This window comes from Phyllostomus hastatus, unplaced genomic scaffold, assembly GCF_019186645.2.
Source record: "Phyllostomus hastatus isolate PE091 unplaced genomic scaffold, TTU_PhHast_1.1 phas_scaffold_93, whole genome shotgun sequence".
Classification (NCBI taxonomy): domain Eukaryota; kingdom Metazoa; phylum Chordata; class Mammalia; order Chiroptera; family Phyllostomidae; genus Phyllostomus; species Phyllostomus hastatus.
Window position 1 is genome coordinate 19584105 of NW_025334042.1, and position 25694 is coordinate 19609798.

Here is a 25694-nt window from a genome sequence, read left to right on the forward strand (position 1 = left end):
CTGTGCACAGACCCCCTTACTCCTGATTCTAAGGAGGTGACCTCATGTTGACCTTACTGGTTCCTTCCCAAAATGATGAGTAGGCCTTCTCTGCAGTCTCTGATATGCAAGTTGGCTCTGGCTTCCCACAGAGTGACTCAGGCTCAGTGGCATTGCTGAGGCCAGTGACCGAACTGGTGAGGGCCCAGACGGGGCCAGGTTTGGGGCTGAGAGTGAAAGACCTTGGGATTCCGGTAATCTCAGGGCTGAATGTGAGGCTTGCCTTTCTCATTCAGAAAGTCCTGAGCAAACATACCCGCCTGGCCCTGCTCCACACCCCTGTCAGCTGCTCATCCATTTTGACAAGGCCTGGAACGATTGCCAGATGGGGAAGGGGCAAGGAGGACAATAGCAGGAGCTGTGGGGGTGGGGCAGGGATCAGCTTCTAGCTGTTGCTACCAGCTAGAGTGGTCCTGCCCAGTCTCTTGCCTCTGGCTCATTTAGGCTGGAGGTATCTTTCTCATTTTCAGGGAAAGAAACTCTCCTCTTTACCTCTCTCACTATAGCATAAAAGCTCTCTTGCATAAGAAGCTTTTCCTTGCCTCTCTGCCTTAGGCTTCTCATGCTATATAGTTTTAGGATTTGGGGAACTTCTGACAATAATAAAGCCACAGAATATGGCTCTAGACTAGAGCCATATTTCCACCCTGTTTGGTTTGGGTTTATTATAGGATTTGTAATTAAGTTAATTTGGATTTATTAATTGGAGGACACAGAACTGGCCCCTTGAGACAATGTTATACCTTATTGGATACTTGTAAGTTCAGGGGCACATAAACCAAGCAATCAATCATTTGACGACAGCAAGGATGGAAGGAGCAGAGACACTTCTGTGGAAAATGCAGTGAACTGCCCAAGACCTGTTGCTGCTCTGGTGGACTGTGAACTACTGGTCTGTATAAGTTGCCATATACTTTTCCCCCTGCAGCTTCTGTGTAAGACAGAGTGACCGATAGAAAGCATTGTGTTGTAGAAGTTAAGGTCACAAGTTTGAAGTCAGGCAGGGCTGGCCTCCTGCCTCCCCCACTCTCTAGTTGTGCAATCTCAGGGAAGACATACAATCTCTCTGGGCCTTGTTGCCTGCGCTCTCAAGTGAGCATAGCAATACGTCTTTTGCAGGGTTGTGAGGTTTGGAAGTGTTATAAGAAAAACACCCAGTGTTCAGTCCACAATGGCAGGTCTGAATGAGAGTCCCTTTTACCTGAACACCGTTGTGGCTCTTCCCTCATCTTCCTTTTTGTTTCAGGGATGGTATATACCTCAATGTAGAGTTACCTTCCTGGGAAGTACCTCAATCTTGGCTCCATAGTTTGGGTGCCCGACAAGCACAGAATCAGATTAATTGTATTTTATATACTATTTCCCCGATCAGATCACTTGCTTATTGTTTTGGGCATTGGACACAAGTGGACACATCTCTAGGTACAACACACCACGTCATTTTCTCCTAGTAGTAGGGTGTCTCAGCCACAGACTATAGGACCCAAGAGACTCATCCTGGGGCTTCCCTTCTGTGGATGCAATCTGTCCTCCTAGCCTGCGAATGTCCTCATCGATGCCCCAGGGACAGCAAGGAGAATGGAGCCATGAGTGTGAGGGTGTGAGGGACAGAGATGCAGGTGAGGTAGCCAAGGGTCTGAGCTCCTGAGCTCTCACTCAGGTTATGATCCTGGCAACATTCCTACCTCCTCCTGGGGCAGGAAACCAGACAGTCTGACCTCAGCTCCTGCAGCAGCTGCCCCAGAGACCTGAGGTAGCTCTACCTTCCTTATCAGCCGGGCCCATGCTTGGAGTCAGGGTGGAAATCAGCAGAACTTTGGGTGCTGGGGCTCTCCGAGGCCCCTTGACCTGATCAGTTGGTTCAATCGGGTTTGTTCAGGCACCCAATTCTGGATTGGCTGCTGCACAAATTAGACTAACTGACTTCCTAACAGGCAGGATGGTATGGGCAAGAGGCCAGGGAATGCAGAGCCTTTGGGAGCAGTCTAATATGGGTTGAAGTCTTGGCTCCGCCACATGCATTTGTGTGACCCTGGGCTAGGTCCTCATTGGCAGACAGGGCTGATGATACCGAATGCACAGAGCTGGGGGAAGATTAAGTAATCACATGTATATAAAGCATCCCACACAGAGCCTGGCACAAAGTTGACACTCACTAAATATGTATAGAAAGGGTGAGTGAATGTTCAACCCTATCCCTTATAGGAGATGATCCTGGTTCTAGAGTGCTCACTTACTGCAGGGGGATGGGCCATCCCTTGGGGTTTCTCCCACAGACCTCGGATGGAGCCCGGGTCATCCTGTCATCACTGTCACAGTTCTTCCACATACTCTCCATTTACTTAGAGGCCACCTGGGCATAGCATGGAGAGCCCAGCAAAGGCAGAGGTAGGTGGGAGAGAGAGGGGGCAGATGAGAGGTAGAGGCAAGAGGAGGACAGGGAGAGGAGAGGAGGAGAGAACTCCCAGCCGGTCCATCTTTCCCTGTCCCCAAGGCCTGGATCCACTGACCATCCTCTCCTTACCCATTGGCCCCTGCTCTCTCTCTTTGCATGAAGGGAGCTGTTCGTTTTCACCGTGGCCAGCTTTCCTTCGGTCAGGGTCAGCTCAGGCCTGTGGGAATGGTCCAGGCCCTGGTCTCTGCTGCTCCCCAGCTTTGAACTAGCAGTCTCATTAGGAAGTGAGAAGCGGAGAGGGGTACAGATTTTCCTAATTTCTCCTCAGGAGTGGCAATGGCAAAGCCCGGGCAGGAAGAGAATGAATGCTTACTGACCTACTAAGTGCCAGGCGCTGTAGGTAAGTTGTCTTATTACCTGTGAGGCAGGTATCCCAGTTTATGGATGAATGGATGAGTGGGATGAGTTCCGAGGGGTTAGCTGACCTGCCCGAGACTGCACTGCTACTCAGTGGCAACAGGTAGGATCTGTGGCAACAGGTAGAACACAGATCTGTTGCACTCAGTGGGAAAGACTTTGTGTTGGGGCTGAAAACTAGGATTTTCTATTTGAAAACATTGCCCTGAGAAGGGCCTCCTAGGTTTCACCATTCTGCCAAAGGGGTCTCTAGCACCAAAAAAGTTACACATGTGTTTGAATGCTGGGACCAGTTATGAGAAAGCAGAACAGGCTCTGTCCTGGAGGAGGCAAGCACGTGGCTGGGCAGCAAACCGGGCAGGGGTGAGTCTTGATCTAGGTTAGAAAAGCTGTAGGCTGTAATGTGGATTTACCCTTCGGTAAATATGCATGGGGCCAACTGCCCATGGAGGAATAATAATGACAATAATAACACATATAGGTGCAGGTCCTGATAATTTACAAAGTAACACTTCTAATTTCCAGGAGAAGCAACTGAGCTTCAGAGAGCGATTTGCTCCAGGTTTGCAGAGCTGGTAAGGGCAGGCTGTGCACTTGAACCCAGACCTTCAGGTTCCAAATTCTGTGGAGTGGGAGAAAAGCAATGGATTGTCTTGTCTGGAGCAGGGAGGCCACCAGAAGGCTGGTGAGGTGGAAGGGTGGTGGGTGGGGGACCTGGAAGGTGGGGCACCTGGCAGGTGGGGCCAGGCAGGGCCTCGGATGCAGGAGGCCCTGGAGCTCTGGTTCAGGTTCTCCCAAAGGGGAGGGATTGTGTTGGATTCCAGTTACCTGTGCCCTCCAAATGACTTCTGTAGGTGTGTTTAGTGACATGCTCTGCAAGTGTGAGAAGAATGGGCTGGTGCCAAAGGCCAAGCCCAGAGATATTTCAGATTTTTCCTTTTATGCCCCTGCAACCAAGCCCTGCTGCTCCAGCTCATATAAGAGAAGCAGGCTAGGGCTGCAGCATTCACTGGCCTGGGCCCTCTGGCTTCTCTCTGACTACTCCGAACTCACTCTCTGCTCTCCAGCCATGATCTCCAGACAGCAGGGTGTCCGAGGCCTGTCCCAGGGCTTTAGCACTGGCTCCGCTGTCTTAGGTGGAGTCAAGAAGGTTGCTTTCAGCTCAGCCTCCATGTCTGGGGGTGCAGGCCGCTGTTCCTCTGGGGGCTTTGGCAGCAGGAGCCTCTACAACCTCAGGGGGAACAAGAACATCTCCAGCAGCATGGCTGGGTGCCGTCAGGGTGCAAGCTTTGGGGCTGCTGGAGGTTTCGGGGCTGGCAGCTTTGGTGGTGGATTCGGGGGCTCCTTCGGTGGACGGGGTGGTCCTGGCATTGCCGTCTGCCCTGTTGGAGGGATTCAGGAGGTCACCATCAACCAGAGCCTGCTGACCCCACTCCATGTGGAGATCGACCCCGAGATCCAGAAGGTCCGGACTGAGGAGCGAGAGCAGATCAAGATCCTCAACAACAAGTTTGCCTCCTTCATTGACAAGGTGAGCCGTCCCCTTGGCCAGACAAGGTGGCAGAGCCAGGGTTGCTGGGTCCTGGAACCTCAGGCTTGAGCCTGTCACGGAAAGACCACTGATCTACTCTGGGCCTCCACTTTCCAGCTGTTAAAGGGAGTTAGCCTTCTGAGCCTCTTTTGTTCCATGGTTGGTAGGCTGTCAAAGCAGTTCAGTATTTGGAGTTTTCTAGATGTGCTGTGTGATACTTAGAAAATCACTCAACTTTTCTGAGTCCAATCACCCCTGCTATAAAGTAGGTTCATTATTTCTCTGTGTTTTTCTCAGATTTTGGTTTTAAAGTAACAGTTAATAATTTAATAATTAGCAAAGACTTAATTGTAGTTCCCATAATAATATAACTATTGGCACTTCTGTTGGAACAGAAGAAAATCAGGCTGGTCTCTCCAATGAAAAGTGGACTGACTCCAATGGTGGAATCAAAGTCACGGCAGGCCCTTGGAAGGTCATTGCTTTCATCCTTCTGACTCTGGGCAAAATTGCTTATCTGGGTCTCTTTGAAGAGATGAGAGAATGGGTCTGTCCTTTTCTTTTTGTAGTCCAACTTTCTTCATGCAAGGTTAGAGCTCAATTACAGCCAAGTATAATGGGTGACAGGAAGCAGATCAGCCTCAGAGAGCTGAGGCATACAGTGATTAATGACTGGATGGGCAGGTGTGGCACACTTGGTGAAGGATGCCCGAGGTGTCTGTGCACTGAGGCCTTAGTCCGCTTAGATGTATGAGGCCATAGTGAACAACCTTGGAATAGATTTGAATGGGGCTCTTTGCTCTTCTTGCTAGTTTGAAGAGACCAATAGTAGCTTGAAGAGGCTTATTGTGACTCTAAGACATACAGATATAAAAGAAAGACCAAAGTTTTGGCGCTTTCTTGTGTCATCTCATCTTTTGGGTTCAAACTGTGATTAGCGGCCCTTACCTGCTTTCAAGTCTGAAGCACGTAAAGTGGAAATGTCATGCTAAGCTGCTACCCTAATTTATCTAGTTAAATCTTTTCACAGAAAAAGGGAAAGTACTGGGAGGTCCCCTTGCAGAACTGAGTCTTGCTGAGACTCAGAATATGTCTTGGGCCGTGATCTTAATGAACTGTACTCAGTGGTGCACAGGTTCACAGGGACATACCAGGTCTACTTATGACTAACCCTATTTAAAAAATCTGCAGTGAATTTATTATTCCTTTGCCATGGGCCCAAATCACTTCGAATGCAAGCCCTCAGATAATAGTTGTGTCCCCTAATTTTGTTTTATTTTATTACTTCATAGAAGTTCAGTGTTCTTAGCAACCCATCCCAGGGTCTCTGGATCTCTGTAGGGGAAGTTGTTCTTGCTGCCCTGGCTGTGCTCTCTCTTCCGAGACCCACGTGACCCATTTGCTGCTAAGGGCTCACAGTGAGGCTACTGTGGTGACCCCACTGGATGGTTCCTGGAGTTGCAACGTGATGGCCTTATGTGGATCCCTCTAGGGCTCCCTGTTTGCCTTGTATTGATGGGGTTGGTGTTGGCCATGGCCAACCCTCCTGTCAAAGCTTCAGACCCTCATTGGTTGGTCTGTACCTATTTTAAACACAGGTGCGATTCTTAGAGCAACAGAACAAGGTTTTGGAGACAAAGTGGAACCTCCTCCAGCAACAGACAACAACCACATCCAGCAAAAATCTGGAACCATTCTTTGAGGCCTACCTCAGTGCCCTGAGGAAGCAGCTGGATACCTTGGTCAATGACAAAGGACGCCTGCAGTCTGAGCTGAAGACCACGCAGGACAGTGTGGAGGACTTCAAGACCAAGTATGTGGGGAAGAAAGAGGGGATGCCATCTCACAAATCTGCCTGGCCATGCCCCAGGCTCCCCTGGCTCCTCTCTGATCATTGAGAACCCCAGGCTCTGATGATATCCTGAGAGTGTCAGGAAGGTCCTCTAGTCTGTTCTCCTGTATCTCCATGGTCAGTTTAGTGGGGTGAGGTCTAGCAATCCTAAATTATTCCAAACGTAAAATAAATGATACATCCAGAGAGCTGGACTTGCCATATACAAACAAGATTAGAAATTGAACAGAGGAAAAGTACTATACCATGGTCAGAAGAATACAGGTTGTAGAGACAGGTGGACTTGGTTTGAATACTGATTCTTCCACTTACTTGCTGTGTGATCTTGGGTAAGCTACTTCACCTTTTTGAACCTTGGTTTTCCTCATATTTAAAATGGGAATACTATTCCTACCTTACAGGGTGACAACTAAGTGAAATTAAATGAGGTAAAGAAAGTAGGTAGCATAGTGCTGAACATACAATGAGCATTCACTCCATAGTAGCTCTTATTATGATGCTCATTCATTACGGGGTGGAGCTGAGAAGTTACCAACCCTCTCTCTCTCCATTTACTCTCACATGGAACAAAGAGAATTTAATTTACCAAATGGCCAAAAGAAGAGCCCTTCAATGGAAATAAAATCAACCAGATCATTGCAGGCTTCTTGCCTCATATCTTATCTCTTGAAAATGGTCTTTTTAAAGTTTGGTTTGCACTTCTCTGAATAAAGTGGGGCTAGACTGGTACCTCATACATGGTTATTATTTGATAAATGCAGGTTGAATGAATAATTGTGTGAAGATGGGGATGTAGCCAATTAGCTGGATATTTCCAAATAGTTAGATGTTTGGAAAGGAGTAGCAGATTGCTGAGAAACATTAGCTCACTGTAGAGTTTCCTTTTCTGTCTCCGCCCCCAGGTATGAAGATGAGATCAACAAACGCACAGCTGCTGAGAATGACTTTGTGGTGCTCAAGAAGGTAAGAGATAAAGGAGACTGGGGAGGTGCAGTGAGGACACCCTTCCCCTGGGTGTGGTCTTTGGCTGGAATCATGGGGTTGGTCCATCTCTGCCTCATTGCCACCCCATTTGGTACCATCCAGAACTAAGTGACCCAGGTTCTAAGGATTAAGGCTGGGTAAAAAAGACATTGAAGTAATTAACATCCATGTCTGTAGGTGGCTTTAAGGGCAGAATATGTCAAATGATTAGTCCCTCACCACCTCGCCTGATGCTGAGAAGCCTTTTCTAAATGCTGCTGAGAATACCTCTGTGTGCCACTTACTACCCACTGCCCCTTGTTGTAAGTACTGTAGCTTGTCTCTTATCTCCACTCTTCCTCTGCAGGATGTGGATGCCGCCTACATGAACAAGGTGGAGCTGGAGGCCAAGGTGGATGCCCTTAATGACGAGATCAACTTCCTGAGGGTCCTCTATGCTGCGGTGAGGACTCCATTGCCCCTTTCACTCAGGGAAGGGAATCCTCCATCTCTGAGGCTGCTGGTTGGAGTTCACGATTCTTTGAAAGGACTCTGGCTCCTTTACTTCGGGGCAGGGGGCTCTCAGCAAGGTCATAGATAGACAGGCTTGATGTGAGAGGTTCTCAGACCAGATGTTGTCTTAGAAGAGGTGATTAGATCTAAAGATTGCATGGGATAGAATTGATTCCCACTTAGCATTTCTCTAGTGAAATGGATCTTCTCCATTTCTTTCCATCCAATGAACTGATGCCCACTGACATGGAGTGGCTGATAGTTCCCAAGGAGCAGAAAAGACTACAAATATTGCTTTTCTGTCTGGAGATGTCATCCACTGCTTGCTTTCTACATAGAAATTTACATTGGGAATGCTAACTCTGCTTCTATCTGAGCCTGGGGCATGGCCTATGATGATAGCAGATTTCTGGTGTCAGAGATTAGAGAAGACTCTCCAGGAGGCCTGATGGGAGACATTTCCCCTATAGGAACTGTCCCAGATGCAGAGCCACGTCAGCGACACATCCGTGGTCCTGTCCATGGACAACAACCGCAGCCTGGACCTGGACAGCATCATCGCTGAGGTCCGGGCCCAGTATGAGGAGATCGCTCTGAAGAGCAAGGCTGAGGCCGAGGCCCTGTACCAGACCAAGGTGGGTTCTGGGGACTTCTCAGGAGTTGGGAGTGGCTTTTGGGGCTTTGCTTTGATGTCTGTGAGCAGGTGATTATCAGCTGAAGCCCAAGAGAAGTCAGACATGGACTGATTCCTTGAGGTCTCATTTGAAGTTATGTGAAGTTTTGTATTATCCCTGCCGCCTGTAGCTACTCTTGCTGAGTTGACTTGAGAATAGAGCCTACTCAGAGACCTCTGACCCCTGGTTTCTTGTGTCTCTTGGGCCTTAGTTCCAGCAGCTCCAGACCTCAGCTGACCAATACGGTGACAACCTGAAGAACACCAAGAGTGAGATTTCGGAGCTCAACAGGATGATCCAGAGGCTGAGGGCCGAGATCGAGAATGTCAAGAAGCAAGTAAGTGTCACCTCCTTCCAGCTGCAGGACAGGGCCAGGGCCCTAAGGCAGAATGTCTCCAGAGTAGATGTGCAGATAAGGCACCAGAACAGGGATCCTGAGCTTTTCTGCAGGGGAGTTGTAGCTTTTATCATAGACCTACCCAGATCTTTTCAGTTCCTAGTTCACATGACATGCCACCCCAGTAAATGAGGTTTCTTGGTTCTCTGTCATTGGTTTTGGCTCTTCATCTAATCAGTCTGGTAGGGGCATTGGTGGGCTCTGGCTGAACTAAATGAAATGCATAAGAATCAGGGAAGGTAGGGAGAAGAACAGACAGAGCTCTGACATCTTATCCCAAGCAAACAGGAGAGGGGGCAGATGTAGAGGTCTTGGCAGCTGGACACTGATGGTTGTCTGTCCCCTGTCCTTGTCTACAGTGCCAGACTCTGCAGGCCTCCGTGGCTGATGCGGAGCAGCGTGGGGAACTGGCCCTGAAAGATGCCTACAACAAGCGCACAGAGTTGGAGGCTGCTCTGAAGAAGGCCAAGGAGGAGCTAACCCGTATGCTGCGGGAGTACCAGGAGCTCATGAGCGTGAAGCTGGCCCTGGACATCGAGATTGCCACTTACCGCAAGCTGCTGGAGGGCGAGGAGTGCCGGTGAGGGGAAGAAAGCAGGGCAGAAACATGAGGAATGGAGCGGTTGGGGGCCATGGAAGGTCCAGGGCCCTTTTTGGGGGCCAGTTGCTTTAATGCCATTCTGGTGCATTACAAACAAGCACAGTTTTAGATAACAGGTTTGTATTTAGGCCTTAAATTTGTCTGCTTAAAGATGGGAAAGATGCTTGATACCTGCTCACTGAATGAAGCGTGGTTCTGGGCTCCGCTGTGGCTCATTGCCCTTTGTCTCCCCCACAGAATGTCTGGAGAATGCCAGAATGCCGTGAGCATCTGTAAGTACCTTCTGTCCCTGCCGTGGTCATTTGTTTCTTCACCCTGGTTTGAGCTGTGACTCCTGGGTGCTGGCACTGTTGGAGTAACCATGTCCTTTGCCTCTCTCCCACAGCTGTGGTTGGTGGTGCTGCCAGCGCAGGAGGCGTCGTGGGAGGATTAGGAAGTGGTTCCGGGTTTGGCCTGGGAGGTGGCTGCGGCTCTGGCTCTGGAGGTGGCTATGGCTTTGGTGTGTCTGGCAGCAAGATTGTCTCTACCACCACCCTGACCAAGAGATCTCACCGATAGAGGAGATGAGCTCCCTGTGGCCGCCTGAGCCCAGCTGGGCCCAGTCTTGGTGTCTCTGTGCTTTTTTCACCTCTGCCTCCAACCTGCCTTTCTGGGGTTCATCTTACCAGTGTCACCTCAGTGCTGGGGTGTGGACTCTCTGCCCTTTTGGAGTTTGGTAGCTTCTTCTCAGTTTGGGCTTGGTGACTCACCTGGAATGGGAGGGTTGTCAGCTGACTCTTCACCCACCAAGGACAGAGGAAAACACAACCAGAAGCTTCATCTCCAGAGTCATCAGGGTCACACATGTTCCCTCTCAGCCCAGTGCCCTCTCCTACCAGACCCTGGATATCTCTCTACATCAGGACCAGATCCTTCTCTATCCCTTGACAGCTACTGGCCTTGCAAGGTCAGAACAAGAACCACTCAGTGTCCCACCCAACTCTTCTCCTTCCCTCTATCCATCTTTGGGTGAATTTTCAATAAAACACTCTTGTCATTCACTCTGAGCAATTGTTCTTGTTCTCTGGGAACAAGCCTCCAGAATTCGGGTGCAAGTGAAGGAGGCTGGGGTCTGTGGGCTCTGTCTGGATAGATCAAGGCCATCAGCAGATTTCCCAGGTCTCTCTTTCTGAGGTCCCTGGAGTAGTGAGGGAGAGGTGTGGAGCCTGAAGGCTGCCTCCAAACAGAGGCCCAGACTGAAAACAACCTGCTGTTACACAAACGTCAACCATTGTAGGCAGCCAGGGCCAGGCCATCTCAGTGCTGAACCTGGAGGGGAAGGGTCCAAGTCTGGAAGTGTGGGTGTAGGATGGGCATGAAGAGAGGCAGTCAGGGGTCTCCACTGAATATGGAATAAGTGGTTAGTGTTTGTACGCAGAGTCTAGCAAGGCCCCCTAATTAGGAAACTCCAGGCACGCAGCTCGATCGCACCGGAGCAGCAAGACTTTCAGGAACTTGCCTAAGAATCAACAAGGTCATGACTGTTGGATGGAGGAGTGAAAGCGTGCACCCTTCACAGAGCTTTCTTGCTGTGCCCACTTCCCCAGCTCTCAGGTGGCTGTGTCTCGAGGAGTGGCAGGAGTGCCTGGGCCATGCACGAGTCGGGGAGGCAAGGGAGGTCTTCCGGAGAAGTAGAGGGTGAAGCTGCCTGACTGGGACTGGCCCTGGAGAGTCTGGTTGGTGGGAGGCGGATTGAGGATGAGGACAGGCAGAGACACTGTTTCTATACTGGACCAATTCCAGGATACCTGCAGCAGCATAACCTTCCCTTCTCCAGAGAAAGACTGAACAGCTCCCCATGTGCCATCTGACCTAAATCTCTCTCACTGCAGATACAGGAAACACTCATTTCCTTGGCCACCCAAGGGCGTTCACTGGGACTCCAATCCCTCCAGTGCAGTGCCCATGGGGCCCTGACGGTGTGCACACAGAAGGCACACGGTTTGCCCAAGGCCAGTCCTTGCTCATGGGGCCTTCACACAGACCTGGAGGTCAGCTGGGGCAGCAGGGGTGGAGCAGTGAAGGGAGCAAAGGGTTAATCTGGAGGCCTTGGTTTCCTTGGGTTGAGGCCTTGGGTCAGGAGCAGCCACTCCCTAGTCAGAACTCTTTGGTCCTTCACAAGCCCCACCCTAACCTCCCCATTGTCTCAGGGGCTCACCCCAATTGTCAGAACAGGAAGTATCTGACTTCTTCCTATCCCTGAGCCCCTCCCCTGAGAAAATCATGGGATGGCTCTTTCCTGAGTTTCTGGTGTGCCTGAGAGCAGTCAAGGGTTGGAAGAAAGGGAGGAACTTCTCCAATTCAATCACCAGGAAGCTGCTGGTTGCCATGGGCCACACTGAGAAGTCAGGGGCGGTGGTGGTAGGTGGGGGTTTCAGGGCAGGCTAACATATTACTCATGTCCTCTGAGCAGACAAAGTTCGAGAATAACCATCTGAGTGGCACTGCTGGGTCTCCAGGTTTAGTATTTGTAAGTCAAGTGCCTATGTGAGTGTTTGGTATTTTATTTATATAAGAAGACTCCTGTTTTACAAAAAAGAGAGAAAACATTCATATCATTCTCTATTTCCAGAACAGTCCAAGGCAGTGGATCCTGGCCATGAGCCATAGGTTTGAAGCTGGCTGGTTAATCAAAGGGAATTATTTGGGGAGAAAATCCACTTCTGAGACAGTTGGTGACACTGTTCCCTCAGATCCCTTACCTAGAATCCTGGCCAGCATTTCATGTTCAGGGGAACAACAGAGACACAGGCTGCATTACCTACTCCTGGGGAGGCAGCCCCTCCCACCCAGTGCTTTACCTCGAGGTACACTGAAATCATTTCTCACATCATAATGGCCCAAATGTGGGCTGGGAAATCTTTAACTCAGTTTACTTGGTTCATCATCCCTGATCCCTGCTCTGCAAGCTCTTGGCTTCTAGTTTTGGCTGCAACATCACCCTTGGTTTGGCTCAGACTCCTTGCTCCCAAACATGGGTCCCTCTGCCTTTACCAAAACCCTCTGCTCTGGGTCAAATCTTCTCAGTTTCAGCAAATTTTTACAAGCACTTCTGGGGTCTCCCTCCCTTGTTCCTAGTAAAACCAGAAGAGTTTATTAGTAGTGTCCTACTATGGGATTTTGGGTTAGCTTACTGTTGGGATCCAGGCTTTGGATTCTAAAACCTTTGAATAAGGCATGTCTGCTATCACATGTTGGGTGGATGGTCAAGGTTGAGTGTGACAGCTACCTGGGGAAATAACCGAGGGAGCTGTGCCCCTGTGTGACCCCTCAAGGCATGGTACCAGTGGGCCAGCCCAGGACAAAGGGGAGGGGCCATCTGAGCCTGTGCTCCATCTCTTTGCTGTGTTGAAGGCAGGGACTGAACAGTCATGTCTTATCCCAGGGGGAGAAGACTGCGAGTGCAGGGCCATGGCCATGGAGGGCCTTTTTAGTGGTGGAAGCCCAAGGACTCAAGCTCATTGTTTCTCATGGTTTCTTGGTTGACTTAAGGTAAAATTGTTCTGTATCTGTAGTTTTATTAATTAAAGTGTGGATTTGATCCTCAAGAATTCAAAGGAGAAGGTTAAGGAGAGACTAGATGAGCGAGGAAGAGGTTTTGTGGAGGAAAGTTTCATTGCCTTTGGCCAGACACCTATCAACCATCTCTCCACCTACCCACCCATTCATTAGCCTTTGGATTCTTTAAGGGCAGGGACCGTGCTGTATTCACTTTGATGTTTCAGGGCCATTGTGCTTGACTCATCGGCAATGAACAAACGTTGGTTGAAAATGGACAACAGTGTGGTGATTGTGGGGGTGGGGCAGAGAGGGATATAAAGGGGATAAATGGTAATGGAAAAAAATAATTTAAAAAACAAACAAACCCCCAAGTGTTGGTTGAAAAAATGACCAACTGTTTATTGGGTGCCCAATCTGTTCTAGGCAATGTTCTGATAAGAATTAGACTCTGCTTTCAAGTAGTGTTCAGTATAGATGATAATGTCTGGATAAGAACATGCACATAATAATTTGGAAGCCAGATAAATGCTCCTGGGGGTTTACAAACAATGAGTATGGGAGTCCAGAAGAGGATGAAATTACTTCTCATCTTGGGTGAGTGAGCAGGTTGGCAATCACAGAAGGCTTCATGCAAGAGGTGGCAGCCCTGGCTGGTGTAGCTCAGTGGATTGAGCGCGGGCTGGGAACCAAAGTGTCCCAGGTTCAATTCCCAGCTAGGGTACATTCCTGGGTTGCAGGCCATAACCCCCAGCAACCGCACGTTGATGTTTCTCTCTCTCTCTCTATCTCCCTCCCTTCCCTCTCTAAAAATAAATATAAATAAATAAAATCTTAAAAAGAAAAAAAAGAGGTGGCATATAAGTGGGGGCCTTGAAGGGTAGGTAGGCCTAGGTGTTACAGATTACAGGGCAAGTGATTTGACAGAGAGCAAGTTTCTATTTTATATTTATTTTTCGATTGCAGTTTGCATTCAATATTATTGGGAACAGGATTCTAATCTCCTCCAAGAGGAAGTTCTTTTTTGCAGAAAGCCTCCTGGAGAGACTCTACCCTATTGGCTCACCCTGCTGCTCTGTCACACTTGGCCCTTCTCAGACCTCATTCTGATCACATTCCCTTCCCTTTGCAGTGTCCTTGGGGGCTACAGTATTTCTTTTATCAGACTAGGAGCTCCTCTGTCTGCAAATTCACTAAGAGCTTCAGCTGGACAAGTATCACACAAGAATCATCATACTTGAGAAGAATATCACTCAATGTGAATATGCATGCATGAAAATGGGGAGTTTCGGGGAGGCAGACATTAAATGCAGATTTTCCATATTTTTAGGTGAGTGTTAGAATGTTAGTAGATATAAACACTGAAGTTCTGGAAGACCAGGGGAGAAGAACTTGCTTTTGCCTAGAGGTTCAAAGAAGGCTCTGTGGAGGAGGTGATACCTCAGATAAATCTTGAAGCCTGGAGAGTCAGCCAGGTGAAAGGGGTGAGGACTTGGGGTTGAAGCGAGGGGTGCAGGGGTGCAGTGGAGAAGGGTGCTCTAGGTGGCAAGCATGCCAGGGTAAAGGTGGGGAAGTATAGCTCAATGCAGTGTGTCTCTGAACCCAAAGCAACTTAGCAACCCTCAAGACTGAAGGCAGGGAGTGGTGGGAGGGGAGGCTGGAGAGGTAGGTCGAGGCCAGGCTTAGCGGACTATTGCTTGGATCATTTGGTCCAGTTCATTTGGGGCTTGGGCTTTGTGTTCCAAGGCTGAATGAGCTCACAATGAGGCATGTGTGAGAGAACACGCTCTGAAAGAGATGAAGGGGGGACTCTGGGCCACCTGCTTTTAGGGTGTGGCCTTTAGGGCCATGATGGGCTTTGGGCTCCTGCCTGGGAACTTGCCCCTGCACCTCTCTCCCCTTCCATGGAGCTGTGATGCTGAGCCTTGCAACTGCTCCGCCTGCTTTCCCACTCCTGTTCACCCTGAGAAATACTCTCAGGGACTAAGAGGAGTGTCCTTGTTCCTTTGCCTCCTGGCGGCATCATCTCCTTCACAATGATATTCATTCCTTCAATATTTGTTGTGTACCTTCCGTAGGCCAGGGGCTCAGCATCGCTATTTCTAAATCTCCCCAGGTTGCTTACACGGTATCTCGTGGTCACCTTACATGTCATGGTCACGATCACAGCCTCAGCTTTAGGTCCAAGTGGAGTCCCTCAGATTCTCCAGTGGAGGGAGTGAGATCTGTGCTTTTCAGATCACTGCAAGGCAACCTAAATTTAAATTTCCTCTTAACTTGTTCTTCCCCAGGTTAAATGATCACTTAATTGGTTCCTTCTCCTCTCTTATCTTTTGTTTCAAGTAACTTATTTAATGACTTCCTGTAATTAAATCTCCCAGGGAGGACAAGATGCTTTGTGCGGCTACAGCCTCTGGTGTGAGAGGCACGGCAGACAAACATGACTCAGCATATCTGTGGGGTGAGCTGCTATCTACAGAGGATCTTCTGTACATAAAGGCTTCCTCAGGGTGAGCCTCACCTTCAGTTTTATTGTCTAGTTTATCTTCTCTGTATTGCCTTGTGGCTGCGGTTCCTTATTGTTACAGCAGGAAGTAGGAGTGAGTGGTTTCAAACAGGAAGCAAGTTTCCATCCTGGAAGGTGAGGAAGGTGGAGTGGTCTCCTCACACTCTCCCTCGACTCCTAGGATCTGCTCTCTACATAGCAGCCAGGCTCAGCCTTTTATTTTATTTTTAATTTTAAGAATGTACTTTATACAAAAAAACCCAGTTCATATGAAAATAAATCTACAGACGTCTGAGGATCAAGAAACTTTTTAAAACATTCTTTTAAAAAATTATTCAGTGCACAGTATTAAACTGACTATTGAAGTAAGTGTTGCTCTCAGTGAAACAGAATCAGCAGACCACGGCAAAATATACAAAACATAAAAATAAATAACATTCTACTTTCCAGTACTGGCCAGGAAAGTTCACACAGACTGGGCAGCAGACGCAAAGCATCCCTGACCCTGTCTGTGGGCCACAGGCTGGTGGACACTGGCCTGGGCTCCCGGGAGCTGTGTGCCAGGCAGGAGGGTGAGGTGCCAGAGCTCAGCTGTGGGAAAGAAGGGGTCCCACAGAGTGTCTGAACAGGGGCTCAGCATTTCAGTAACTTACTCAGTATTCATTTCCTTGTTTCCCACCCCGCCCCACCCCACCCCACCCCACCCCAACCAGGACAATTAGTTGGTTATCAGGCCTTTCTACATAAAGGTTCAGTGAGTCCCATGGTGCAGAAGGAGAGAAAGAGACTAGCTGGGAGACAGCTTCACTAGATGTCTTTTTAGCAAAAGCCTGCAAAACAGACAGGCAAGAACACTGGGGCTTTCTGGAGTGCAGTGTCCCTCTGGACAGTGCTCCGGCCGACACTTCAGGGAGGGTACTTGCATTGTGGCTGAGCACGCAGAGGCTTTACCCCTGGGCTCAGAACATTGTTTAGGATCCAGGACTGTGATTGAGACTTGCTACATGAGGAAAGACCAGGCCCCGTTTTCCCTTTTTGGTGGGTTGGACTCTGCCATACAGCCTTAGGACACTGAACCTCATTCTCCTTTCTTTTTGGGAAAACAAGATTTGAGTGGACATGTCTGCATCCCGTATCTTGTATGAAGCTGGGCACAAACTTTGTCTCCAGACTCATCCTTTGAAACGTCAGCTTGTGTCTCACCTTTGCCGAAACCCTTCAAGGGATTTGTCTCTCAGAATAAAAACCAGCCCTATTCAGCGTCTCAGAGCCTTGCATGGTTTGCCTCCCAGCTGCCTCAGCCCTCATCTCTCTGACGCCTGTTCTCCTTCCTCACCTGTTCCAGCCGTCCTGGCCCTCAAACACTCCTCACACTCCTGCCTCGGTGCCTTTGCACTTGTGGTTTCCTCAGCCAGGACACACTTTCCTCAGATGTCTGCATGCCTTGCTCCTCGACTGCATTCAGATGTCTACTCAGGTCCACATAGGCCACCCTCTATGAAATAGCACCCCTCATCATGTCTACCCCCTTTTCCCGCTACAGCTGTTTCATAGCACCGAGGTAACATGTACTTATTTCTTTGTTGTCTTTTTCCCACTGGTATGTTAGCTCTCGGAGAACAGAGACTTCATATGTGGTGTACTTTACTGCCTTCCTCGTGCCTAGAACAGTGCTTGGTAAACAGCAAGTGCTCAATAAGTGTTCATTGCATGAATAGAGAGAGCCAGAGTAGGCTGATCAAGGCTGATGTGTTGAATCTGTGGAAGAAGCAGGACATTAAGTCAAGAATATTGTGAAGAAAATGGGTGCTTGGGTCATGTATAGATGCAGATGGAACAACACCAACTCCATCTCTGTGTCCGATTTCATTTCATTTTTTAGTTTCATGTCATGACCTTCGACCAACTTCACCGTCCTGAGCAAGCATATGAAAGCCTTCTAGCTGATGATTATCTGTGTTCCTCAAGATGTAGCTGTAAGTATTTTTGTTACTAATGGCCAGAATGGCATGACAACTGAGCTAAATATGAAACTGGTGATAGTATTGATTATAAGTGATCATCTATCCTAAGACCACCAGGAAGTATGGCCCAGGTGCTACAGCACTTTTTGTCCCTTTGCCTTGTCAATCATTAGTGCCCAAGTTACACCATAGAAAAGGACTCCAACAGGGGTCTGTTAGTGGAGAATAACCTGCACAGAATGCCTGCTCGTCTTTCCTACTCTGACCCAATCTTCCCGTAGGTAAATTGCCCTATAGTAAACTCTGTGATAGTCTGTGGAGTTGTTTGTTTGTTTTCTGGTCTGAAGATATCTTCTCATCATAGACTCCATTACACCTTTTCTCCACCATCAGGCAGGTAGTCACAAGAGAATTCATTCATTGAATTAAACTGTGATGTTTCCAGAGCAACAGAAGAGGCCCTATTCTCATATTAAGACAGCGGTAAATCCCAAAGTGACACAGAATGACAAATATTTCCTGAGTACTAACTATATCTAGGTACCATTCTCAGTGTTTGCCATACATTATTTAATTCAATTCTCACAATAGCTATGGAAGATTAATCTGCTATTATTTTTATTTCACAGATGAGGAAAGTTGCCCAAGATCCCATAAGTTAAAGGCAAAGGCAGGATTCAAACCCAGGACTGCCTGACTTACATGGGTAAAGCCCATGGTCTTGGCTTGCAGGTAGGATCAATATGAGCCAAGTTACAAAAGGGGATAGAGTCTTAGCCTGCACTGAAAGAGCAGAATCCACATCACAGAAAGTAAGGGTCCCCCTACTAGTTTTGGTGTACATTATACCACCTCCAAATATTATATCTTAATTAGGCACCATGATTTTTAAGAGGTACATTAAGAAAATAGAGTGAAGAGTCCTGGAAACCATGTGTACTGGAGACTAAGATAAGCAACTTTTTTTATATCTGGAGAACATCTTTTGGAATATGTTTTCTGGATTTTACCCCAAGAAGATGGGGATCACAATGTGGGAAATGAACAAACTGTAGGAAGGGTATTCAAAGATGCTGTGTAGATACTTCTGGTTAAGATGGAGGCTTAGGTAAATACAGCTTGCCTCCATGCACAACCACAGCAAAAATTACAACTAAACTACAAAACAATTATCACCCAGAATCATCAGAAAATTGAGCTGTTATGGAAGTCTCACAATCAAGGTATTAAAGAAATCCCATTCATCCAGAGGGGTAGGAGGGGCAGATATATGGAAACATGGAATGAACTGGTCCCATACCCACATGTGGTGAATAAAAATCGGGAGGAATACCTTGGGAGTGAGAGATCCCAGCCCCACACCAGACCATCCAGCCCAGGGTTCCAGTGCCAGGAAGATAAGTCCCCATAACTTCTGGCTGTGAAAATCAGTAGGGGTTGGGGTGGTGGAAGAAACTGGGATTCTCAGGAGTTTCCTCTTAAAGGGCTTGTGCTTCCTCTGGGCTCCAGCCCTGGGACAGCAGCTGGAAAGACACTAGTGGCATATGGGGAGAAACTAAGGTATTTGGCATCAGGTCAAGTGCTGGCGGACAGCTTCCTTCCAGACAAAACTCCAAAGGCCAGGCAGCAGCATTGTCCACTTTCTGAACCCTGTCCCACACAGAGCCACAGAGCAGCAACACCATCTGAAACTCCATCAACCTGGTTCACATAAATTGCCCCATCCTGGCAATTACCTAAGGCTCCACCCCATCCAACTTACAGGTGTGCTTTTTCTACAACAGGATATGCTACTAAGACAGGGAGTCAAAGTAGCTCTACCTAATACACAGAAACAAACACAGAGAGACTGCCAAAATGAGGAGACAAAGAAATATGACCTGAATGAAAGAACAGAATAAAACTCCAGAAAAAGAACTAAACAAAATGGAGATAAGCAATCTAACAGGTAGAGTTCCAAATACAGGTTGTTAGGATGCTCAAGGAACTCATTGGGTACTTCAACAGCATAAAAAGACCCAGGTAGAAATTAAGTTTACATGAAGTGAATTGAAATAAGGAAAAATTTACAGGATATCAATAGTAGAGTGGATGAAGCCAAGAATCAAGGGAATGATTTGGAACATCAGGAAGAAAAAGAACATTTTATGAGAATAGCCAGAAGAAAAAAGAATCCAAAATATCAAGGATAGGCTAAGGAGTCTCTGGGACAACTTTAAATGTACCAACATTCGAATCATAGGGGTGCCAGAAGGAAAAGAGAAAGAGTAAGAAATTGAAGCCTTATTTGAAAAAAATAATAAAGAAAAACTTCCCTAATTTGGTGAAGGAAATAAATGTGCAAGTACAGAAAGCACAGAGAGTCCCAAACAAGATGGACACAAAGAGGACCATACCAAGATACTTCATAATTAAAATGCCAAAGGTTAAACATAAACAGAGAATTTTAAAAGTAGAAAGTTACCTACAAAGGAGTTCCCATAAGACTATCAGCTGATTTCTCAAAAGAAACTGCAGGCTAGAAGGGACTGGCAAGAAGTATTCAAAGTGATGAAAAGCAAGGACCTACAACCTAGATTACTCTATTCAGCAAAGCTATCATTTAGAATGGAAGGGCAGATAAAGTGTGTCCCAGACAAGGTAAGCTACAGGAGTTCATCATCACTAAGCCATTATTATATGAAATGTTAAAGGGACTTATTTAAGAAAAAGAAGATCAAAACAATGAACATTAAAATGGCAAACACGTTCACAACTATCAACAACTGAATCTAAAAAAACAAACTAAGCAAACAACCAGAACAGGAACAAAATCATAAATTTGGAGATGATTTGGAGGGTTATTGAGTGGGAGGGGGAAGGGGAAGAATAGTGGGAGGAAGGTATAGGGTTTAAGAAGTACAAATTAGTACTTACAGAATAGACAGGGCAATGTTAAGAACAGTATGGAAACGAAGTGGTCAAATAGCTTATATGGGTGAACCATGGACATGAACTAAGGGGGTCAGGGAACCAGGTAGATGGGGGCAAACGGGGAAAACTGGAACACCTGTACCAGCATAATCAATAAAAATATTTTAAAAAGATGTTGTGTAGTTACTAGTGACAAAAGTCTCTTACAGTCTTCACTTCCCAAATCTACCCGTGCTTGTTTTCAGTGCAGAGCCTTGGCTCATGACCACCTGGGCTGAAATGCCTTTCCTCCTGTCTATCCAAGCCTGCCCTCCTTGAAAGTCTGAGCTCAAGTCTCTTCTTCATGCAGACTTCCCTGTGGGCCTCACTGGGTAAAGTGGAAGCATCATTTTATTGGATGGATTCTTTTGACAGGTATGAAAGTTGAAATTCTCTGTGTAACTTGCAAACAAAAATAGTTAAAAATAATAGTGGACACTGATGGAACACTTACAGTGTGCTAGATCCTATCTAGGCATGACAATGACTCAGTGAGAGAGGTACTGTAAATGACTTAATTTTTATAGATGAGGAAACTGAGGCCGTGTAGTGACAAAGTTGAGATTTAAAAACTGGGTCTATGTATAACTGAAACTAATATTGTGTATGTCAACTATACCTTAATTAAAAAGGAATTAATTACAAAACAGGTCTATTTGGCTCTAAAGTGCATGATCCTAAATATTAAAAGGCATATATAGCTATATTTTGTGACATGTTTATTCAAATACTTGACAGAGATTTCCTTCATCCAGCTATATTCCTGGGAGATCCAGAGGGGCAGAAATGATGGATTATCTTCAATGGTTAATGATGCTGATGCACAGAAAATTTAAACAGCTTTGGTTAGTCATGGGGAGGGGCTGGTCCAGCTCTGGGTTTTGTTCATTCTTTAAACTCTGGTTCCTCCGAGGAAGCAAAGATGCTGAGGCTGTCTGTGTATGGCCACCCTCTGGACCTTGGGCTCATTTCACATGCCATTAAGGCCTGGGCAGCAGCTGTGGAAGATGAAAGCTGTAAGTCAGACATGCCAGAGAGGGAACCCCAGCACTGGGCAGGGGGCAGAATATGTGACCTCGGATGCCCAGTCAACTTCAAGTTGATTCTGTGGTTGAATGCTTCTTGATACTGTAATTCTACCACATTTTTCCCACAGGGGAGGAGGTGATGCTCATTTTCCATGTACATTTTCTTAAGTCTGAACACCAAATTTGAGAAGTCTGGGTTCCTCATGTTAAGATAATATCAGTTAGCTTGGCCTACCAGATATAATGGGATTCAAACAAGCTTTTGACCAGTTTTATTCCGTTGTTATCTAGTATACAGGTGCAATTCATTCATTACTTCATAGATCGATTGATTGATTCACTCAACCAACCTTTATGAGCATCTATCATTGGCAAAGCATCTATTATTGGCAAAGGTGCTAAGAATGAAGGGATCCAGTATATTGACATGACCATAAGCTCTGGGAAAGTTTATGGCTTTATTCTGGGAAGGGCCTAGCACGTTGCATAGCCTCAGGTTAACAGATGGGGGAGAGAAGGACGAGGTGGGTGAACCAGGCCATTAAAGAACACTTCACTTCCTCCGCACTTGGGCCATCTCCAGCTTTTCCCGGCGAGCATCACAGAATCCCCTGTTCTTTCTTCTTTTCTGCCCTTTCTGAGGATGCTCCTGCTAAGGCCACGCAGGCCACACCCTTGGCAGGGCCTAAAGTGCAGCAGACAGAGTGAAAAATGGCCTATCCTGGAGAGATGAGAGGATACCTTTGGCAGGTGCCAGAGCTGCACAGGAAGGCTTTCCTCTTGTACAAACCCAACCCAGCCTCTAAGCCCTTGAAAACAACAGGCTGGCAGATTCTCAGGCTTTCAGAGTCAGACACCTGTGCAGTGCTGCAGGCTTTGCCAGGTTTGGTTTCCTGAAGCTGGTGGGTGGGTCTGGAGATTGAGCCACAGACCTCCCAGGAGCATGGGCCCTCCACCAGAGAATGGTCGGTCCCACAGGGGCCCCGAGTGTCTTCTTCATGCCTGAATCTCCAGTTCCTGGTATGAGTTAGTCCACCTGAAAAATTTGTTGAAGTGGTGGTAGAATTGATGTTAGGATTTCCAGTTCCCTAGGACTTGGACTGAAACCAGAGGAGTGCCAAAAATGGGGGGAGCAAGAATGGAAACCTTAGAGACCCCAAGGTGTGGAATAGTGTACAGTTTTTCTGGGAAGTTTTCAAAACAATGAACAAACAAGTACACATTTTGCTATTGAATTTTGCTAATGTCTCATCAAAGCACATAGGTATTACCTGCCTTTTTTCTTAAAAGGCAATCGCCAACTCAAATGCCACTGCCTCCCAAACTATAGCTTGGAATAGAGGGGGAACCAGAAGGCAGATTTGTGATGGCTCTGGGCTTTGTTTCTAGGAAGAGAGGAGGAGAGGTTACCACTTCATCCCCAAATCCAGCACAGAGCTGGGCACGCAGTGGGCTCTTAATGACCATGTGCTGATGGTAGAGAGAAATGTATTAGCTATTCTATTGAGATATTTTCCGTGAGTCCTTGGCTGGGCTTCAATGTCTACCACCCAGACAAGCAGAACCTCTCCAACCCACCTGCCATGCTGTCCTTTCCAGAGCTGAGCTCAGCTCTGGTAGGACCAAAGGTGCCTGATATGGATGAGCGTGCCTTCTGGGTCCTGTCAGACAAAGTTAGAAGGTAGCCATGCACAAGCAGAGGCAATGCCAGGCACCGCCCCCTGCTGGGTAAGCCTGCCATCTTAGCACTTTTACCATTTCGGGTTATTTCCAAGGAGGGTTTAGCAGCCTGGAACAAACTTACTGCCTTGGAGGCAAACCCAGCCCATGACTATGTGGGATTAATTTTCCCTCCTTCATTTGAGCCCAGCAACCTCTCAGCTGTTTATAAAGGGATTTATTCTGTAGAGGCCTTTGCTTTCCTTCATTCTTCCTCTGACTCTAGGTTTCCCCACTTCATTCTTGCATTCTTCCCCATGAAGAGACAAGTCTGTGAGAAATCCTTCAGTGGCAGGAGCCAGGGCTTCTTCGGTTGCTCTGTCGTGGTCTCCGGCAGCAGCAGGATGAGTTGTGTAGTCCACTGGTGCAGAAGTCTGTGGGTTCTGTAGTGGGGCAGGTGGCTTTGGCAGTTGTAGCCTCTACAACCTGGGTGGCAATAAAAGCATCTCTATCAGCGTGGCTGGTGGTTTGAGGGGAGGGTCTAGCAGCTGTGGTAGTGGCTTTGGTGGTGGCAGAGGAGTGGGAGGTGATTTTGGAAGGGCTAGTGGTTTTGGAGGGGCTGGTGGCTTTGGTGGGCCTGATGGCTTTGGCCCTGGTGGCTTCTCTGGGGGAATCCAGGAATTGACTGTCAACTGGAGCCTGCTATATCCCCTCAGTGTGGAGATTGACCCCCCAGATTGGGCAAGTCAAGGCCCAGGAGTGGAAGCAGATAAAGACCCTCAACAACAAATTTGTCTCCTTTATGGGCAAGGTGATGAAGCTCTGACTGGGCCCTTATTTCTAGGCTGGGGACTTTGAGTTTGACATTTAGACACAGTGTTTAGGATGAATTTGGGATGGCCAGGCTGAGCAGGGTTGGGCTGAGGCAACATTCTAGGGTCTGTGAAGATGCTCAGGACCAATAAGCATATCTATATGAGCATGTGAGTAGGAAAGGCAGCGGTCTTCTATCTGAACCCAGACATGTGCAAGTCCTGCTTGTCTGATTCTTTGCTCAAGTCTCCACCTGTTGTCTTAGGCAATTTTGGCTGTGGCTTCACTGTGTCAGGGGGAGCAGGCAGTGCATTCAGCAGAGGCAGTGACTTTGGAGGTGGCAGCAGCTTGGGCTCTGGCTCTAGGGCTGGCTGTGGGGCCAGTGGTGGAGGTTTCAGCTCAGGCAGCAACTGGGGTGACAGCGTCAGGTTCTCCCAGTCCTTCCAAAGCTGTTCCAAATAAATAAGGTGCAAGGGCACCATCACCACCCCAGTGCTTCCAGTCCCCATCTGCTCCTCCCCTCTGACAGACATCAGCAACACCCTCAGTGTCACTCCTCAGCCCACCCCACCCCACCCCACCCCACACCGGGCTGCTCTTTGGGGCTAGGAGACCAGGGCCTCTTGCTCCTCCTGGTCAAGCGCAGTCATGAGAATTTCAGGCTCTCTCTGGCTCCAGCCTGTGCTTGTGATTGTCCAGGGGTGGCTGCAGCCACCACCTTCTGTTACCCTTGTGGTTCCCTCCTGGTGGAATGGTCACCACAGTTCTGATGTGTGTAATGCACAGGCCCCTCTACCCATTCATTCTGTCACCAATAAAGTGCATCGTGTTTCACACCAGGCCTCTGAGTCCTCCCTGGACACCTTTCTCCCTCCTGGATGGTCTTCTCTCATCCTCTCCCAGGGTGGGCTGTGTGTGCTCAGAACAGCTGGAGTATGATTCCTCCAAACCAAGGTGGTTAGTCCCTACTGCCCAGTGCATGGTATCTAAATGGGCAAGATCCAGTTGTTCATTTATTCTATGAACACTGAGGGAAGGGCAGGGGCTCACTCCAGGAGGCCGTAGGGCCTCATAATTCTAGGGGGGATGCTGAACCATGCAGACACCCATCTCTTGCTTTCTCTCATTGGGGGGAACTTAAGAGGACCTTGAGTTACTGAGGGAATTAGCGACAGAGGGTTTCTTTCCTTGGTGCTGTTCCCACTCCAGCTGACATCCTGAAAGCGCATTCAAAGTGCATTTGGGAAAGTGTGAGCTGCTAGAACCCCAGTGCTACAGGGATTTCCTGAGAATCAGCTGCCTCAGAGTCTAACCCACGGAATCCCAGTCTGTTGGGGAGCATTGCAAGAAAGGGTTTCCTGTCCATTCAATCTTCCCTCTTTGGAGCCCATGTTGGAGGTTCTGAGAAGTCTTGTAGCAAAGAATGCCTGTTAGCTACTTTTAACCCAGTGTATGCCAAAGAGGGCCCCTCCCCCACTTCCTGGTAAACAACTATTAACCACCCCAGAAAACCTGCACCTGAGCACTGTCTGCATGCACTCTGGGTCCTGGGTGTGTGCGCCAGCCACGGAAGCTCTCGGTGTCTGGCCTGCACCAGGAAGCCCTGAGACAGTGTTAGTTAGATATGGGAATGCTGTCTGTGAGGTTGTGGCTGGAAGGGACTCAGGCACAATGAAGCCAAGAACTTCATTTGCAAACAAGCAGACTGAGGCTCTGAAAGATGGAGTGGTTTACTTAGGGTCTTAGAGCATCTGAGGGTGTGAAACCTCGGTTCACCCAAGTATCCAAGTCCAGAGCTCCTTCCACTTTCCCACACTGTGTCTGGGGCTGTGCTGCTACCCTCTTGGCATGGC

At 48.0% G+C, this 25694-nt stretch overlaps 1 protein-coding gene across 1 annotated transcript; it reads left to right on the plus strand.

The window, feature by feature from the left end:
• The first annotated feature begins 3843 nt into the window (after positions 1 to 3843).
• Positions 3844 to 10422, plus strand: KRT4 (keratin 4). The gene is made up of 9 exons (XM_045829544.1): positions 3844 to 4382; positions 5981 to 6195; positions 7137 to 7197; positions 7565 to 7660; positions 8181 to 8345; positions 8596 to 8721; positions 9141 to 9361; positions 9620 to 9654; positions 9768 to 10422. Exons 1-9 carry the CDS (start codon positions 3921 to 3923, stop codon positions 9938 to 9940), a joined length of 1554 nt encoding a protein of 517 aa, XP_045685500.1. The 5' UTR covers positions 3844 to 3920; the 3' UTR covers positions 9941 to 10422.
• The last annotated feature ends 15272 nt before the right edge of the window (positions 10423 to 25694 follow it).